General features: G+C 39.4%; 1 protein-coding gene across 3 annotated transcripts in view; it reads left to right on the forward strand.

Moving 5' to 3' along the window:
• The window catches only part of ATRNL1 (attractin like 1), a 521,011-nt gene that overhangs the window by 437,398 nt on the left and 64,119 nt on the right, over positions 1-19,494 (forward strand). For all 3 annotated transcript variants that reach the window (XM_081005955.1, XM_081005957.1, XM_081005956.1), the window contains exon 28: positions 17,379-17,493. In XM_081005955.1, coding sequence (XP_080862081.1) covers positions 17,379-17,493 — 115 coding nt within the window. The remainder of the gene's footprint in view (positions 1-17,378; positions 17,494-19,494) is intronic.

Here is a 19,494-nt window from a genome sequence, read left to right on the forward strand (position 1 = left end):
ACCCCTAACCATTGGCCATGCTGGCTTGAGCTAACGGGAGTTGGAGTCTGACAACTTCTGGATGGCTACAGTTTCCTCACCTTGTTCACCCACCATTGATTTCCATACTAATTTGTTGCTATTCATAAAAATTCTACTTGTTTCCTTATTTATTTCCCTTCCATTTATTTTGTTATTCCCATTCATGTTCATTCTCTTTTTCTTTTAGCAAACTTTAAAAAAAGCAGAAAATAGGGACCTGATTATGGTATAATCAAGAACAGAAAGTTAAGAAATTCTTTACTTCATAAGGGGGGGGGGGGAGCAAAATAACAAGTTGGTGAAAAGATGAAGTCAATTCATAATGTGCTAGGATATCACAGAGCAATATGAAATAGCTGAGTGATCTCAAGTTCATTGTAGTAGACACAGTAAGCATCTTTTAAAGTTAAAATCAGCCATTTTTCTTTTCTCAGGCTTTGGTATCTGATTATTTGGTCAGATGTGAACCAGCTGAATTTCTCACAAGCCTTTTGATTTTAAGATTGCTTTTAAATCTTTAGAAATAATCCCATAAAAGCTGTTCAATGCAAATCGTTTGAAGAAACCTTTGCTAGAGGCAGCTTATAGGATTTTATAATAACAGACAATATATTAGCAGAGTTGAGTAATGTGACAAATAACCTGTCTGAATGAATAAATCAATTTTATACGTTGGATATCTTTCACAGAAAAAAGGCATACAGAAAAATCTGAAGACGCTCCCTAAGAGTTCTGATCCTAGATTGCATGGGTTGGTTAGCAAGAGGAGCAATAGCCTTAGAGCCAGTTCTGGCAATATTTGAGTGGCACTTGGTTGCAAACTGTTGCTTGCATCGGGTGCCTGCCTCAGACTGGGTTGGCTGTTTTATTATAGCAACCTGTTTATGCAAAGCAATCCTATGCTTATTTGTAAGTTGTACTACTTTGATAGGTAGGAGTGTGTACCCACTTTGGATGAAACCTGAATCCCGAACCACAGCAGGCTGCTTCAGAGTGATTCAGGCTTTGTTGGAGGTGAAGCAGGGTTTCAAGAAAGTAGCTTAAAGTGCTGCTCCTGAAGTCTCATTTGGAAGACCCAGGCAATGTCAGACTATTTAAAAAGATTACATTTCCCCTGTAAGCTCTCCATATAAGGAAACTAACTGGAGGGCAGATGGACAAGGAGGGGTGTAGTTTTCTGACTTGAGAGCTCTAGCTTCCAACTAGAATTTTTCCTTCCCAGGACTTTTTCTTTCCAATCATAGTGCTCTCAGGAGAGATAATAGAAGGAACAGAACCCCCCCCCCTGAAAACCCCCCAAACTGTCTTTCATTCAACAAGGTCCTTAGCTCCTGAAATTTTATGCACACTATTTTCATAAAAATTTCCTTCAAATATAAATTTCCCTGTTACTTACCGTAACAACTTTCTTTCTCAACCCCTCTGCTCCGCGCAGCCATCTTTCAGATTTTTTTCAGGTTAAACCTAGGGGCATGTCTATGATGTATGTCATTTTCAGATAATGCCCCCTTCAAAAGAAAGAAAGAAAGAAAGAAATAATAAATAATTTCCCCCAAACTTTAAATACTCACCTTGTGCAAAACCTCCTGTACCTATCTCTGTGAAATTTCACAAACTTCATTCACTATGCCTGCAAATTTTATCCAATTCTGTCAAAAAAGTAAAAATGTTATAGCCATTTATTAATTTCCTCATGTAAGTCAATGGGGAGACATATGAAGTCTCAGATTTTCTTCACAACTGATATGAAGTGTGCCATGCCTGAATGTTGTCCAAGTCAATCAACTTGTTTTCTGAACCAGTGTGCAAACTGACCCTTGTCTTCTGTGTATCTTGTCCCTAGCATTTATGCCCATTAGTCACTGTCACCATTATTAGTTTTCCGCCCAGATTAAAAAGTGTTACGTACTTTGCGTGCAAGTCTAAACAGAGATAATGAACTGGATTGATTTCTTCATATAAAAATATTGGGTGGTATTTAAGTACGGGTAAACCCATTGAAATTAATTAACATAGCTAAGTTGTTCTTTAATTTCCGTGGATTATTCTGAGAAAAGCTTAGTTGAATATCACCCATTTTATATAACATATGTGCATGTTTTTCTTAAATGTAAGTTGTTTGGAGAGCTTCAGATGACAAGTGAATAAATAAATGAAATGTAAAATCAGCTTTGCAGTGATAGAAATTGTTTCACAACAGATCAGTAACTACATTATTAAATTTGATATAGTAACACCGCCTCAAACCTTTCGTGGTCCGTACCTATTGTTTCTTCTTCTTTTATCTTAGCTTATATTGACCATCAGAGATATAAACAATAAAGGTTGTGGTATTACAGGAAAGCATATGCTGGTCATATGGCTCAATCAGACAGGGTTGCTCAAGCGATAGCCAAAAAATAAGGGTGAACTTAAAGGGTACCTTTTTGGGAGCATTTCTGGATTTAATGTGGCCATCCATTTGGCCTTCTGGTTCTGCATGAAGTTTTTCATGTGGCCTATGTCCTGTGACAGGCACAAACTTGTTTCCAATGTCTTGTAGGTAACAGGATATCTCAGGTAAAGCATCTTCCCAAATGTCCACATTGGAATCATAGTAAATAAAGCCAGGCATTGTGTAAAACATCCTTTTACAAGTTGATAAGCACCATTAACTCTGATTTGGACTTCCTAATCAGTGCTGCTCTCCTAGTGCTGTTAGACTCCAACTCCAAATGCTCATAAATGAGGGAAGCTGGAGCCTAGCTATATCTGAAGAGCCACAGGTTCCCCATCCCTGACCTAGAAGAAAGATTCCAGATAGTAAATATTGAAATAGCCATTAGCCATCCTTAAATGGGAGAGTATATGAAGGTTAACCAGCAAATTGTTGCTCAGTCTAGATTCTAAGCTTTAATGTATCAAGGCATAACACAGCATCTTATGGGAAGAGATGTTGTAACATTCTTGCTGTTAGAAGTGTGTGTGTGTGTGTGTGTGTGTGTGTGTGTGTGTGTGTGTTATACACCTCAGCAACTATGTTCTTTTAATAGGAGGTTAATAGCTGGTCAGATAAGAGGAGGAAAACATATCGCAATGTAATGATAAGGAGTTAGCACAAACAAGGAGAATTGCCAAGGACAATTTTGGGAGGGAAAGGTAACAAAATATGCAAGCCAAAACCTGCTGAAAAGGAATGCTTGAGGATAACACCTTAATAAGATAATGGGAATTTCTAAGTGGAAAACAACTCTAAATATGGTGTGTCCAATTGGAAGGCCAGGTAGAGTGTCCACAAGCTGTTCACGCATAGCTTTAGCTAATAATATTGCATAAATGATATGGGCACAAGGATTGCATGTATTTACCTGATAGAAGAAGAGTGTATAAGAAGAGCCTGAGGGCATGTACTGTTCTCAGACCATGCTTGTGGCAATAGCCTCGTGGGTGATCATTCAGAGGTGCCTTAATGATTAATAAATCTCTATTGAGCCTACCTTGTGTACCTGACTCCTCTTTCCTTAGAGGCTTTTGGCTGTCTACTCGAAGGAAGGAACCCTAGGAATTTTCCCAAGATTACCTATTGACTTCTGGGTAAAGGATCCATACACATTACAAGTTTAGATCTCAGTAAAGTGGTCTTCAAATCACATAGACAGAGAAAGGCATAGAGAAGACAATTAGATTTAATTAACAGGGAATGTCTACAACCTGTCTGTTGTGTCTTGGTAGAAAGCAGAAAGAGATGTCTTTCCATCAGGAACAAGAAGTGGGCCGTTGCAGTCTCTGTCTAAATATAATATTTCACACCTGTGAATCTTCTATTACTTAGATAAATGAGAAATACAGGTATTTTTATAGTAATTTCAGCTGGGTTACAATTGTGTTGTGTTTTTTTAGCAGAAGTCAGGAAACAAAAACAGACTTGTACTGTTCAATCTATGATCATGAGCAGGTTGTGCTGAATAGACAGACATCTGTCAAGATTGTGGCAGGCATTTTATTTGTTCCTCTTTTAGCTTGGTTTAGAATGTTCTTTGTTTTCCTTTCATAGCTGTCTTTCTGACTTTGTTGACTAAGACTGCATTCTTTGCACCTTACTCCTTAATTATGGTATGATGTGGGACTAATTAGGTGTAATACGGTGCTAGCCAGGAATTGGCGTAGCAATTACATCATTATAATCACTGTAGTGCATCCATTTAAGCTTTTAATATCTTTACATACAGTGATACCTGCCAAGTTTACACAGGTCTTCTTTCTTCATGGACACAAAACATATTCCACAAATATGAGATACTTGCATACTCTCACCCTTCTTTCACAAAGGGCAGCTGGGCTTTAGTATCCTGTAACATTTTAATAGCTGATGTCACTACTGGCAAAGGGAACCTACTATTGAGAAATAGTCCTTGTTTTGAAACTGGGTACATCTGAAGGGAGTAGCTGCATACAAAAATGCCTATATAGGCAGATGTATAACAAGACTGAGTGGGGTGGAGGGGTTTTACTAGCTTGTATGAAGGCTTACCAAAGTTGGTATTCTTATCAACATTGCGACCCTATAATATATATCTTGTATTTGTTGCAAGTTGCTAACAGTCACCATTAATTTCTTTATATTAGCACAATAAGTAACCCATTTCAACCCCCCAGAAAAGAAATTTAAAAGTATGAATGGTTGTACTAATCATAGTAAAAGCAAGTCATCCTCAAGGACTCCATTTTGGAGTTAGAGCAACTCTTAATTTTTGAAAATAAAAGCAGTCACAGAGATCACGCGGGTGGGGGGCGTGCAGATCAGGCGTGGGGATGAGGGAAGGAGCAGCTGCAGAGATAGGATGGGGGGAGGAGGAAGTGGATTCACCTCCACTGCATGGTTTGAATGGGAGGGGATGGGGTGCATCATGCTTCCATCAGTGGGGCAGCCAGTGGTGGCAGCCAGTAAAGATGCACAACTACTGTGGCTGCTGCAGCTTTCCTGCTGACTGAGAAAATCTGCTCCGCCTTAGTGCCAGAGGAAGGTAGTGCGATGGTGCCTTGAAGTGAGGGCAATCAGCTGTCCTGTTCTATGTCAGCATGAGGGGAAAGCAGCACCTCGCAGCTGGCTGTGCTGTTTTCCCTCAGCGTGAGCACAGCTCAGATCAGCAGCGTTATCGGCTGAGATAATCATGTGGTATCGGCAGTGTCTTGAAATTGGCTGCCCTGCTCACCCTTGCACGAGGAGTGATAAATCGCTGGGTATTGCCAGGTCAAAATCGTTATTGTGGTGTGGTTTCAAAATCGATTTTGACCAATATATTGAAAAATCGCACAGCACTAAAACAGGCCGTAAAAATTGTGATACAGTATTGCCTTGCAAAAACGACAGAAGTTTAGTTGGGGGGAGGCAAGGGATGGAGCTGCAGGCCCCTTGGGTGTGTTCTGCAGACCCCTAATTGGGAACCACGGGTAAGAGTTCCCTTCAGTAGTGCTGCTTCACTTTCAGGATTTGGCTGAGAGAGTTGCTGGGTACAAGACTGGTAGAGAGATTGAAGTCAGGGGTAAGGTAGAGAGTGGAAGAACTTGGCCAAAGTTTAAAAAGGGAGGGGAGAACGAGATTTCTTAGAGGGCAGACCCCATTTTCTGGCCATACATCTGGAGTAGTGGTACAAGTCTCTTATATACATTCTACAATTTTAGATCATCCATGGAATATGGGCAGTACTTATAGAAAGCCGTGGACTGTACCCGTATTGTTCCACTGTTCTTGAAGAAATACAACATACAACAGGGCTCTTTTATCTAATAAAAAGGCATTCTTTTATCTGAGACTCCTTTGACCAAGTTCTAAAATGACTGCCTACAACAAACCATAATAAAATTAAGGTATGTTTCCCTTGAAAAGGGAACATTTCTAGCATATTTTATTACTTTCCATTATTGAAATGCATTACTATCATCACTTATAATAGTTATGGAATGCATCACAGTCTGTGTTAAGTGCTTAGAATCAGGAAGTGCCAAAATGTTTTAGAACCATGATGTTCTCCCTTAACAAAAATGCCTTTGAATTAATTAAAAAGGATATTAATTCCTATTTTGACTGTGGGATTCTTTCATTCTCAGATTAATTTCTGCATTGCAGTGAAAGTGGTATATCCCCAGAAGTACAGTACAACAACATATTGCCATTAGTAAGCCACTGGTGAAACCATATTATGCAACCATTCTGTTTACAGCTGCTTAATTAGAGAACTAGCTGAATCTTATTTTTAAAGGGAAAAAGATAGGTGCAAATTGGCTATCACCTATAGTATCTACAGGAGTATTCATTAATAAGATGAATTGCAAAACAATTTCGTAATGTGATATATAACTATTAACATCTCATGCTTGTTCAGCACTTCATTGGACGAGGTACAGCAGATTAAGGAACCCTCAAAGGATTGAATTTATAAAAAAGAATGTAAACATTATTCTTATACCAAAAGCCATTTCTTATCTTGTCCTTATCTTTATTTATTTGTTTAAAAGCTTTTCTGATTTGCCAGGAAATTAAGGCAGGTAGCAAAGGTAAAAGTAAAATACAGATTTTAAAAAATCACCCCCTTTAAAAGCAAACTCAGCTGGTGAGAATGTAAGCAAAACAGTCACTGAGAAACAAGAGGGGGTATCAGCATGCTCTACAGAACCCCAAGGTTTGCAGGATATTTAGGTGAGGAAATCTAATGGGGCACTTCACCCCACACCTTGTCACAAAAAAGGCGCAAAATATGGACTGTGTTCAGTGGTCCAAAAATGCTGAATGTCTGTGGAACAGTAAGGAATGGAAAAACAGCAGGGAAGGCTAATTGAATATATCTGGAAAAGGGTCATACCTGGTTTGCTGGAAGCCCAAACAGGAGCATTCCAGACCATAGGAGCCAATTCCAGGGGGCCATGGGTGCATGGGCACCCACAAAGTCAATGAGAAAAGCTGGCAGGCAGCAGCAGTGCTGCCTCTGAAAGAGAAACAGTTCATCTCTGCCCTCCGCAGTCATCTCTCTGCCTCTGAGTCTGAACACCTCCCCGTGGAAAAGGGCGCCTCGCTGCCTGCAGAGAGGAGGAAGAGGAGCCTGGTGGTGGCAGTCGCAACGAGGACATGCAACATCACACACACACGCCTACACGTAGTACATGTGACCTCACACACACTACGTGTAGGCATTGTGTGTGACATCGCACGTCCATGTTGCGGCAGCGGGCACCCACAATCCTGAGGGCGAGATGGCACCCCTGTTCCACACTACAGCACTTTTACCACATTAGAAACAAGTTCAAGAAATAACTAAAATAGTGACAGAATTTCAGCTAGACACTCAGTTGAAAGAGTTAAAAAGGGTCAAATGATAGCATCAAGTTTCAGGTTAGTTCTGAGAACACCCAACCAAAATGTCTTCTGGAACAAGAAAGTATTCAGATTGCGACAAGACCAAAGAGGCTTCCTGGATGTGTGAATTCGGGATACAATGCTATAGCCAAGCAGATTCTGTCCTGTATGTTCCATCAAACAATGAGGGAACACAGACTTTATCCAAAGTCCAGAGATAGAGAGAGAGAGAGAATTAGAAGGTAGGTTGCTACTGAAGTAAGGTGGAACTCCTATGAAAGAATAACTTTGCCTGCCATGATCTTGCTATTTATCCTCTACTTGCAATGAACAGTGGTTAGGTAAGTGGTTGGGTGGTTTGGAGGATGGGGGAAGATATAATTGGGTAATTGTCCAAGCTTAGATTGTGTCAGAAAGCAGAATATTTGTAGTTATTACACTGATTTATTTGATAACCCTGATACCAACCATCTTCTTGGTCTAATGGCAGCCATCTTAGCTTGAGCATAGGACTCGGCTGATTTACGTAACAACAGCATACAATGTGCAGCACAGGTCTCAAAAAGTGAAGTGAAAAGAGAACAGGGATCAGATAGGAAATAAAGCCACATTATTTAACAAATTAGTACAGTATTTCCTGTTGCCACATTTGTCAGTGTGGCAGGCATAAAGCCATAGGCAGAGACTGAAATGCAGGTCATTTTGTATGGGCATGGTTTCTCTGAAGTTCCCATGTGACCATCCCTACCTGTCCAAAGCTGGTGCTGAGAGGGCCTTTCTCCTGCCCAATCCAATGCAGAGAGCTTTTTAAGTACCCCACCTTGCTTACTGGACTCTCGGTAGGTCATGCAAGAGCTTCCATGAGATCTCAGAAAGCACTTCGGGAGGGGGGCAGTTCCTGCAATCCTGCCCCTTAAAAAACAAACAAATCTGCAATCTTCATAAAGCTGTGATTGTGTATGTAAAGTCAGCATAAGATGAGCTCTACCCATACGTAATGTGATAGGATGAAGTTGCATGGTTCTCTTCAAGGAGGTACCATTGTGCTACTGGAAGGATTTTTTTTTATTTTGACTATGGCAGACCAACACGGCTACCTATCTGTAACTGGTACCATTGTGCAGTTAGGCTTCAGAGATAATGGGAATTTTACTATAACATTGGCAACCTTTTGCTCCTCAGTATGAGAGAAATGTCTCATTGATTTCCTTTCTCTCAACTACGGTTGAATCGTAATAGCTTTTCTATAATACCCAAATGTATTTTTCTTATAAGCCACTATGGATAGAGTAAAGTCTCTCAATACTAATGATACTCTTAGGAACAAAATGTTATAAAGGATAAGACATCAACCTTGGGTCTGCCTGTGGATGGTTGAAGAGCAGGAGAAATGAAATCTCATTTATGCCTTCATCACTTTTGCACATGTTTTTCCAACATTCAGTTGCCTGCAAAGAGTATAGTATTTATAGCACAGAGTAATTTGTTACACTGCTGAATTTTTCTCTTGCCAAAACATATTGCCAAGTTTGCATTTTATAGTCCTTTACTGATTTTTTTTAAGGAGAGTGATTCACTTTGTTCTCCATTTTTTAATAGGTATATGTGTGTATTTGTTGATCTTAGTACTTGCCAGGCATGCACCTCAGCATCAGGTACATTTGATTGCAATCATCCATTCAGACTCCTCTCTCCTTTGCCCATTCCCATTATTCATGTAGTCTCCATTTCCACTCTTTCTTTCCACAACCAATGTCCTCCCTAAATCCCCAGCTCTCCCTTCCGGCAGTCTCCTCTTTCCTATTTCTTAGGACCAGATCTCCTAATGCACTGGGAACAAATTAATATCTGGAACTATGGCCTCACAGTAAAGTGATTTAAAAAGCTGCTGTTCTTGATCAACAGCTTTGGGATCAAGATCTGTGTTGCCTGCTGAACGATCATATTCATTTTCTTTGTCATAAATTGGATAGCTGGAAATTCCATCTATTTGTGCTAGAGTATGACTTTTATAACCTTGCTGGAGTGAGACCTGTGTAAGCAATTAGAAGTCATCATTCTATGGTTAGTATCTGCAGTGTAGTTTGTAGAGGGAAATGTCCAGACTACCTTTATCACTGTTCTGTGTTGTTCTTTTCCCTAATGTTTCAGTGAATTTTGGAAATAGAACATAATGTACTTATTTGATATAATTGTATGAACCCTGAGGATAAATATGCCTTTGACAAGAGTGAGTTAGCTGTGGCAAAAGGGAAATTGGCCAGAGAAAGGGAAATTAGCTCAATTCTCCCTTCACTTTGGTGGCAGAATTTTAAGAAGCCAAGGGAGAGAGGCCTCTCAGTAGATCACTGTTTCTGAATAGATAATAATGCTAACCTACCACATAGGGGGGTTGGAGTTTAATTAATTAAAGTTGTAAATCACTGAGAGAGTCTCAGCTGGTAAACATTGCAGTAAAGAAATGCAAAAACATCGACAATGTTCAAGTTCATTCTTGAGAGTAAGCTGAAAATAAAATGTTCTATTGTACTAGGAAAGGCTTTAAAGGCAAGAACATTTAGTGAGAAAGCAAAGTGATAATAAATAAATCTGATAGCCAACAGAGATCCCTTATCCAGTTTATGAACAAATGTGCAATTGCAATAGTTTCTGAAGAATATTCCCCCTGAACCATAGATTTTCCTCCAGTCAAAGCATTTGTGTAATAATTTCATTAATGCTTAAATTATTCATTGAGTATTTTTTTCTTTCAGTAAAATAATCGAGCCAACAAAAATGGTATTGAATAGTTAACAATTAGTGTAAAGCTAATAATTTTGGGCAGGAATTCCAATTGTAAAGAGCCCTGAAAGGTGGACACGGGGGGGGGGGGGCTGCAGTTGTCTAGCTATCTTGTGGCTCCCCCAAACTGCTTAACAGACAGTAACAATGAGAAATCAATAGTCTTTTGTTTATCCTTGCTTGGAAATTTGAAAACACAGCAGAGTATGGTAGGATTCCAAGCCCAAGTTTGGCGAACCCTTGGAAGGATGCTGAACTTCCCAAAAGAGCTTTAAATTTATTCAATGAAACATTCCAACAGCAATCCAGTGCAATGTCATCATTGCACCCATGTTATAGTGGGAGCAAAAGCCAGGTAAACCAGCAGAAGAAAAATAGAATTGCACAGTTAATATTTCTTGCATTGCAGGTATTAGGACCACTTATTTTCCTGTTCACTCTTTTCCTGTGAAGTTTGATTCTTTTGGCAGCGGTGGCGGGGGGTGGGGAACAGACCTCTTAGAGTTGCCACAAACCATAGAACGTAGCTGTGAGGATTTGAGTTTGCCCATGTTAATTGCATCAAATCAACTCACTTGATTGCTTACGTACAAAGCAATCATGTTTACTCTAGTTGGTGTTCACCAGATAAATACAGTGTTAATAATGTGATTAAGAATTAATTTTTACATTAGTGTAAATTATCATTATCTGCAAAGCGGTAATTTATTCAGGCTGCTCAGGGACTCACTTTTATTTATAGACAAATTGTGATAAGAATAGCTTTCTGATGTTTTTGTCTGGCGACACGGAAGTGATTAATGCGTAGTTGTTTGCATTCTAAGTACTTTGTGGATCAGATCAGTATTTGTGCACTGTGTCAAATTTTATTCTGCTCATGTCAAAATACTTATTACTGCTGACAGGTGTAACATACCCACATTAATTCCTTTATCCAATTTTCTAATTGCTTTTTTGGCAAGAGATGGCAGCCATTTAGTCTTTCGTGATCTATTTGTCTTTATGGCATAATAATGCACTTTTAAAAATTAGATGCACCTAGCTTTCAAATGACTGCCCAGAAAATAGATGACCAAGTACTTAAATAAAATGGGTGTTCTTTTTCTTGGAATATAAATGAGTAGAGAACATTTCACACATTTAGCTCATTTCACTTTGTGATGATAGTGAATATTTTTAAAGGATTTTATTAATCCTTTTTCATCTTTACCGGAATCTAGTTGCATACTGCTGCAAAAAAAGGAACAGAAATTCATTTGTCTAAATGAAACCTAGCCTTACCCAAAAGAACTGATCACTAGCACTGATTTTTTGAGCAGAGCTATGCAAGCACAACCTATGTTTCTACACTGCTAGGAAGAGTACAGCATCCATCTCAGCATATGTTTCCTTTTCCTCCTAGAGAGCCATGCACGTTGCCCCTAGCTGGATCAGGACAATTTTTTTGAGCTCAATAAAAATGATCTTATATTATTAAAGTCCACATTCTAGTAATATCTTAGGACCAATGAAAAAGTCAAGAAAAATGTGACAAGCTTTTGAGTTTTCCCGCACTCATCATCGGGGGTGTGGGGTGAATTGTGGGGGGACACAAACAAACAAAAGTAGAAAAAAAATTGGTTTGATGTTGTAGCCAGAAGGTTTTGCTCGTGGACTAAGTTCCAAGAAGGTGATTGCAAGCAGAGTAAGTCTCTGCCAGGCGTTACCATGCGGAAAACATGTATCACTTTCCCCCGCCTAGGAATCTGACTGGTTGCAAACCCCAGGGCAAAAGTGGGGAAACTGTGATCCTCCAGATGTTTCTGGGCTAAAACTCATTCCAGCCCCAGCTGGCATGGCCAGTGGTTAGGGACTGTTGTTATTTTGATTTAAATACAGCATATAAATATTTGGCAAACTGCAGATACCCCTAATACACAAAAATTAAATAACATTAAATACAATATTAAAACCAACAACGAAAACTCAAATCAAATACAAATTAGGATAACTGTTGGGTTCATAAATTGTTTGCTGTGGCTTATATGAGTTTTAAAGGATGGAAAATGTTTTCATCTTCATAATGTCACAGACACCATGATTTAAGAAATAATTGACAGTGCAAGAAAATTAGATATATGCTTAACTGTCACTTACTGAAATCAGTGGCACTCAGGTGTGCTTAACCTTTACTGGACTGTATCTTATGTATTTATCTCCCCCCACCCCCAACTTTTTATAAGCTTTATTCATTCAGGCCAACAAAGGAAAACAGGGAGGACCCACACCCAGTTTATTTTTAAGAAGACATCTGTTTCCTCCATATATTATCCACTCCAAATGGTTTATTAACTGTCTCACTGTCTTCGGCTCCCCCCCCCCCTTTCTTTTTTGGCACACCATTAACAGCTACTTCTTCTTACTATCCAAAATGTGACAATTCCAGCAAATAAATCACAGTTCTTAAGTGCTTTGGGTAAACAAGCATGTGCCTTATCTCTCCCCCCAAAAGCTGTGGAAAGTGTATGATAAACTGTACATTTCAAAGAATGTGTCTTGTCCCACTGAAATAACTTTGATTTATGGTTATGTATTTATCTTTAAACAACTGACAAACCTAAGGGTATCTGAATTATTATCATTTGCTCTATGCTGCCTGGGTCTCTTCCTACAAACTTGAAATGATATACACTAAGATTGCGCTTTCCCAGCCTTAACGTGCTATAAAACATTTTCTCAGGCAAAACCAGAAAATGCTAGATGTACTTGATTCTGATGAAGTTCAGTTGAAAATTGTTAATGGTAATACCATTTGATTCAGGATATGTTATCTGAATTTTATTGACACAAAATTAAAATAGCAAAAGTCTCTTAAGATTCTGTAAGTTTTAGCAGTTGAAAATATTTTATTGATGTGAATTTCAAAAATCAAGAGCTGTCTCTCACATATCTATATAGCCATTTTTAAATGACCCCTGACATAAGATAATAAATTGCTGACAAAATGTTATAACGATGAAAGTGGGAGCGGGAGATGTGAGGAAGTCCAAAGAAAATGTGAAATTATGTTAAGATATATGTTATACTGTTTATTATGTTTATTTCTATTGTAAACCCCAATAAATATTAAAAAAATTAAAAAAAAATAAATGACCCCTGACAGTTAAGTCCAGTCGCGAACAACTCTGGGGTTGCGGCGCTCATCTTGCTTTACAGGCCGAGGGAGCCGGCGTTTGTCTGCTCTGCAGGCAGTTTTTCCAGGTCATGTGGCCAGCATGACTAAGCTGCTTCTGGCGCAACGGAACACTGACACAAAAGCATCACACCAATCCACTTTTGTCTTACGGGCGGGGGATATGCCAAAAATGGAAACTAGTGGCTCCTGATCCATAATCATAAGGGCCAAACTACCCAGGCATATGAGAGCTATAATCAGATCTCATAAAGTCTTTTAATTTTGGTATTTTACAAAACAGGGACTTGTAAGTTTCCTCCGCAGCCAGTAAGCAGGTGGTAGTGGGTAAATTGTATCCAGGAATCAACAGAGACTAAATGGATTAAGGCAACATCTCAACCACGCAGCGCTGATTTAAATAATACCCCTCCCCAAAGCTGCTCCAAGCTGAGGTAGGGAAAATATTAGGATAGCTGAATGGTAAAATTTGATTCCTAAACAAGGCATGACTGATTCATACAAATGTCTGCAGTGCCCAAATTTACTTTCATGTTGTGAGGGTTCTATATGACTAGGTATGTAATCAGCTGTACCACTGGCTATAGAATCTTTAAATCAGCTGACCAGGTAGGTTGGCCGGGCTGGAAGTTCCAATGCATGCAGTTTTAGCAACAGTATGATTTCTGATGGCCAGTATATATGTTTGCCACAATTTCTCGTTTGCTGCTCCTTTTTCTGCTCCTTAACTTTATCACAAGAAATTCTAGCACAAATTGCTATAAACACCTTTAAGTTCTGACCTCTACATTAAAATAAATTCTGGGGAGTTTACTCACAAGCAGACTTGTGCTGGGAAATGTTGATAAGTATAATATATCTCATCTCAGTTTTTCTGCATGTTTGCTCACTAAATGTATCCCGGTTCTAGAGTAATAAAGGTTACTTTCTGTTAATTAAATAGAAATTGTTAATTGTTTATGCAGTGGAAAATAATACTATTTTCTTCTCTTACTGCAGAATTGCATGTCAGCATATTTAACATTGCTAAACTGTCACATGTTTTTATATCCTTAAATCAGTTGACATTTACATGTAGTTTTGTATTTTGCATGTAAATGGAAAAGTTTAATGGCTTTGAACTGCAAATCAAAACCCATTGACAGAGCTTCCCCTCGGATATTTTTCTTTTTTGTCTTAAGAACATGACAGCATTGCTTTCTAAATATTTACACATAAGAGGGTAAAATGACTGTTTTTGACCGCAAAGGTTTTAGAAATATCTTCAATACATAATTAAACATGTAAGCTCTGAAATGAGAAATTCATATGATTTATCAAATGCAAAATATGGAAACATGACTAATTATAAATCATTTTCAAGTGCTAAGAATTTTGTGGATTTGCATTCTGTACTGTGTGTATTTGCTACTTCTTGATTCTTAGACACTCAAGAAATTTTGTGTTGCTGTGACTTATATTGACGTGCTCATATATGAATGCCAGGGAGTCCTCTTAAAAAGAAAATAGTTATCCATCTGTATTCAGTCCAAGTGAAAGATCCATGAGATGCCCCATAAAGTCCAAGAAAGGGAATAGATCTGTGTGCACAAGGAAATGTGCATGTATATTTGCTTCAATAAAATGAATAGGAATAAGTCTTTTGTGGAGAATAGCTCTTTGTGCCCCTTTCCTCTGATGCGAACAGAACTGGATTTCACCCCAAAGAATGGTCACACAAGTGTAGCCAGAACTGAAATTCCACATGCAGATATTATTTTAAGATAAAAAGGCACTAAACTATTCCAAGGTGAGTTCTGTCTGCCAGAGTAGCAACTGCAGTTCAGAGTGGAGGGCAGGGGGAGACACACTTGGACATGTTCAGTTCAGAATTGAAGTCTCTTCAAAATAAAATTGCAGAATAGCTTGGTTAATTCTGGGCCTAGTTTGGACCTAATCATACTTTTGATGACATTAGAAATGGAACAGAATTGGAATCCCTTTACCCAACCTCCTGTGATCTCCAGCCAGGGAAGAACTATTGGGGTGATAGCTTGGATCTGAGTTCGAGATGCTGTTTCTGAACATTGCCAATGTGCAGGTTGGTCTCTGTATGCTTACCAGGTGGTAAAGAGCAGAGAACACTTCTACTTTTCCTTGCTTTCCACTTTTCCCCAGTCCAGACAAACAATTAAAGAGGTCTGACTAACAGTGACTTTCCTGCCCCAATCTGCTTTCAAATCTCCTTAAAAACCCTTTTTTGAAGTTTGGGGAATGCTTCTGAATGGGGTAGACAGTTGTACAGGTTGCTGAGGGAGAAATAGGGATAAAGCAGCACAAACCCCACACAAACAGTGACCCAAGCACATATTACACCTCTAGAGTGGACACAGCTATAGATAGACCTATGGTCTGGCTGAGAATAAGACAGCTTCCTTTGTTCTTAATTATTAGATCTTATTCTTCCCTATGTTCTGCATTGCCTCTTTTAGCTTTGCTTCAAAGACAGGTTGCTACCTGTCCCCTGTTGCAAAGCTTTGCTTTCCCTCTCTGTGTTGAACCAAAGGCGAGACTGTTCCAGAAGGCCTGCAAACACTATATTGGTAGTCAAGATAACCTTGGGACTAGTTGGCAGTTGTTGCAAGGATGAGCTCATGGATGCTTATAAATGCCCTTGCTTTGATATATGCTAACTGCCTTGCTTTGATGCTGTGTTTACTTGTGGGCCCTGGGATGGTGGCCTCTTGGCCTAGAAAGGGAGTCTTGGAATTGATAGTTGCCACCTATGCCCTCATAGGTCAGGTGGGTTGATGAGAGATTCTAGCCCTATGGATGTATGCTGTCTTTTGTATAAGTTATGCTTAACATATTAGTGTTTTGCGGACAAGTCATCATGGCCTCTCACTGCCGCAATGTCTGAACCATATCTGCAATGGCAGTGGACCTTCAGAGGCTGTGTTGCAAGTTTACATCTCCCTGTAAGAAAGCACTAGAACTGGCCATTCCGGTGTTTCTTTGGTATCCCTGCATCAAACCACTCGCACAGGCCATCTGGGTTCAGAACACCCTCCCTTTCTGTGTTCTTTGACAATGCAGCTGCATGTTTCTGGTTACCTACTGGAGGATAATATATATTGTATACCACATTAAAGGTAAAGGGACCTCTGACCATTAGGTCCAGTCATAGCCAACTCTGGGGTTGCGGCGCTCATCTCACTTTATTGGCCAAGGGAGCCGGCATACAGTGGCCAGCATGACTAAGCCGCTTCTGGCGAACCAGAGGAGCGCACGGAAACGCCGTTTACCTTCCCGCCGGAGCGGTACCTATCTACTTGCACTTTGACGTGCTTTCGAACTGCTAGGTTGGTAGGAGCAGGGACTGAACAATGGGAGCTCACCCCGTCGCGGGGATTTGAACCGCCGACCTTCTGATCGGCAAGTCCTAGGTTCTGTGGTTTAACCCACAGCGCCACCCGTGTCCCATATACCACATTAGATCAGTCCAATTTGTTATCATTTTGATTTTAACAGAAATATGTATATTTGATTTAATTTAAAATGCGAGGGGAGAAATCTTCACCTTTTATCTTTAGCAATATATTTCCTTTTTCCTTCTCTTTCTGTGTGTGTGGTGGGAGTGGGGGAACTACTGCAAGCACAGCTGTTTTTGAAAACGTAACACAGTATTTTTGAAAATGTAACACAGTATTCTTCCCACTGTGCTTTCTGTATAAGTTGTTGAGTGGTACTAATCCTATGAGAAACTGTAGTGCTAAAACATATTGCTGATCTGAATGTTTCAGTAATTAACATATGTTACTAAATTTGCTGAAATGAAAAACATTATCTTTTAGGTCATTTCTTTCTTTCTTTTGCCACTTTAATTGAATAATGCAAGTTATTCATGAAAACCTGTATTTAAGTCAATGAAATGAAAGGTTCATTTAAAACAACAATCAACGAGGATTATTCACAGGGAAACATTGAGGCTCCTATTTTATTGTGGATAGTTGTAAATGTTTTGTGTGAAGAATCCAATATGTAGCAGTATAAAATAACCTAGATCACATAATACAATTTCTTCTCCATTTTCAGGGTTCTCCAAAGCCAATTGCCATTGAGCCTTGCTCAGGAAACAAAGCAGCAGTACTTACGGTGTTTTTATGCCTGCCAAGAGGTTCATCAGGAGTCCCACCACCTGGTCAGTCAGGTAAGAATTCTCCTAAATAGCAGCTATGGCTCTGATTCATTTGTTGTTATCCTAAGTGTATACTGATTAGATATTTACATTAAAAAAAGAATTATAGAAGAATCAGCCTCCATTATAGTTGTCCAACCATACAAGTTGCTTTTCAGAATAAGGACCAGTTGCAATTTGTCAACTTGTTATAACTTACCTTCTCCCATATATACCTGCCCATTCATTCATTGAGCTCCTCATTGGAGGCCCTTCACCAGGTCCCCCTACCTAGTGAATTGGGTTGTTACTAGGGAGAGGGCTTTTTTGGTGGTGGCGCCATGCTCATGGGAATGCTTTCCCCAAAGAGGATAGCCTGGCACCCACGCTATGGTCTTTTATAGAGAAATTAAAACCTTTATTTTGTTCTGCAAGGCCTTTTAATGGGTATAGTTATCTGGTGCTTTTAGATAGCTGTACCATGTTATTCTGCTTCTGGTTGTTGTTGTTTTTTTCTGATATAAAATTGTTCCTAGATGCTATGCCTTTGTTGGGTTTTAGATGTGTTGGGCCCCCCCTATGTTTACATTATTTATACATGGTTTTGCTGTTTTTATGGCTTGAATTTAGTTTGTTGTACTTTTAATGGGTTTGTGAACTATCCAGAGAGCTATGATTTGTTGGCAGTATATACATTTAATAAATAAACAAAACAACATGGTATATTATTCAATCACTTCTGTTTTCTTTTGAAGTCTAGTTCTTTCTTTCTTTCTTTCTTTCTTTCTTTCTTTCTTTCTTTCTTTCTTTCCTTCCTTCCTTTCTGCCTTGCCTAGTGAGCTAATAAGCATTTTTTGCTCCGCCACTGAAAATGCTGGCTTCCTTTGAGTTGTTGCTTTGTGCCAGGAAAATTAGAACAAAGCTGACAAGGCATGGTTTGTTGCGCTTCCTTTATGTTTACCGTTCAAACTGTTAACCCCTTTCCAGCTTCTTCACACTTCTCAGACCAGTCAAATAAAGACTAGTACCACACCTGTGTATACTATTCATTATAAAGATGCCACATTTGAAACTGTTTGCAAAGTTATGTGCCCAGATGATCCTGTCTAGTTTGTTTTTGCCTGCCTTTCCACCTAATATGGGAACTCAAGACTGCCTCCAGTAAAATATAAAAAAGGGATTCTTTTAGGTTTGCTAGGATGGGCTTAGAAAAAGGATGGGCATTAGGATTAAAACATAGCAGTATGTGTTTTAAACCAGCACGCCAACTGTAATTGTTAGAGTCTCTCTGAGATGGAAGTCTGCTACAGTGAACGTTCTACTCAAAGTGGGACGTGGGGAAATAACCCCATTTTGCTTCTAAACCATTTCTCTAAATGATGTTACATAGCATCATCCTGAAGGGACTTCAGGACGGCCACCCAAAGAAGTGCTGGCACTGACTATTCAGCAAAGGCTTACCTCCTCCCTATTGCTAAAATCTCCCCTCTCTGATTTGCAACCCACAAAGGGGTAGCAAAATTGGAAGGAGATCTTTTGGCTTGGCATTAGCGATTTAGTTGAAAAGATTTAGTACATCATATTTACTCTAGCAGAAGGAAAGGTCCATAGAAAAATTATTAGGCAACAACTTTGCATGTAGATGGTCCTGGGTTCAATCCTCAGCACCTCTAGGCAAGTTTGGGAATGTCTGTAATTTGAAACCCTGAAGAGCTGCTGTCAGCCAGTGTAGACAATACTGAACTACATGGACAAAGGCAACTTCCTATGTTCCTTGTTGACTACTATGTTTCTTGGAGAGTTTCCTGAGGGTGTTTGCTCTGTTTCATCACCGAATGTATAGCTGTTATTTCTTCCCTATTTTGCCCTCAACTTTTGCTCTTCCTCTCCCCAGTGCCTAAAATGTTTGTGTCAGGTAAGAAGGCAAGGGAAGCAAACCTAAATTTGCTGTTGGCAGCTGAAGCCTTGCCCTTCAGAGGGTCAGATTTGTTCGAGAGCTGCCACTTCCCAGCCCCTATATTATTGACTAGTATG

This window comes from Podarcis pityusensis, assembly GCF_964106645.2.
Source record: "Podarcis pityusensis genome assembly, chromosome: 5".
NCBI lineage: Eukaryota > Metazoa > Chordata > Lepidosauria > Squamata > Lacertidae > Podarcis > Podarcis pityusensis.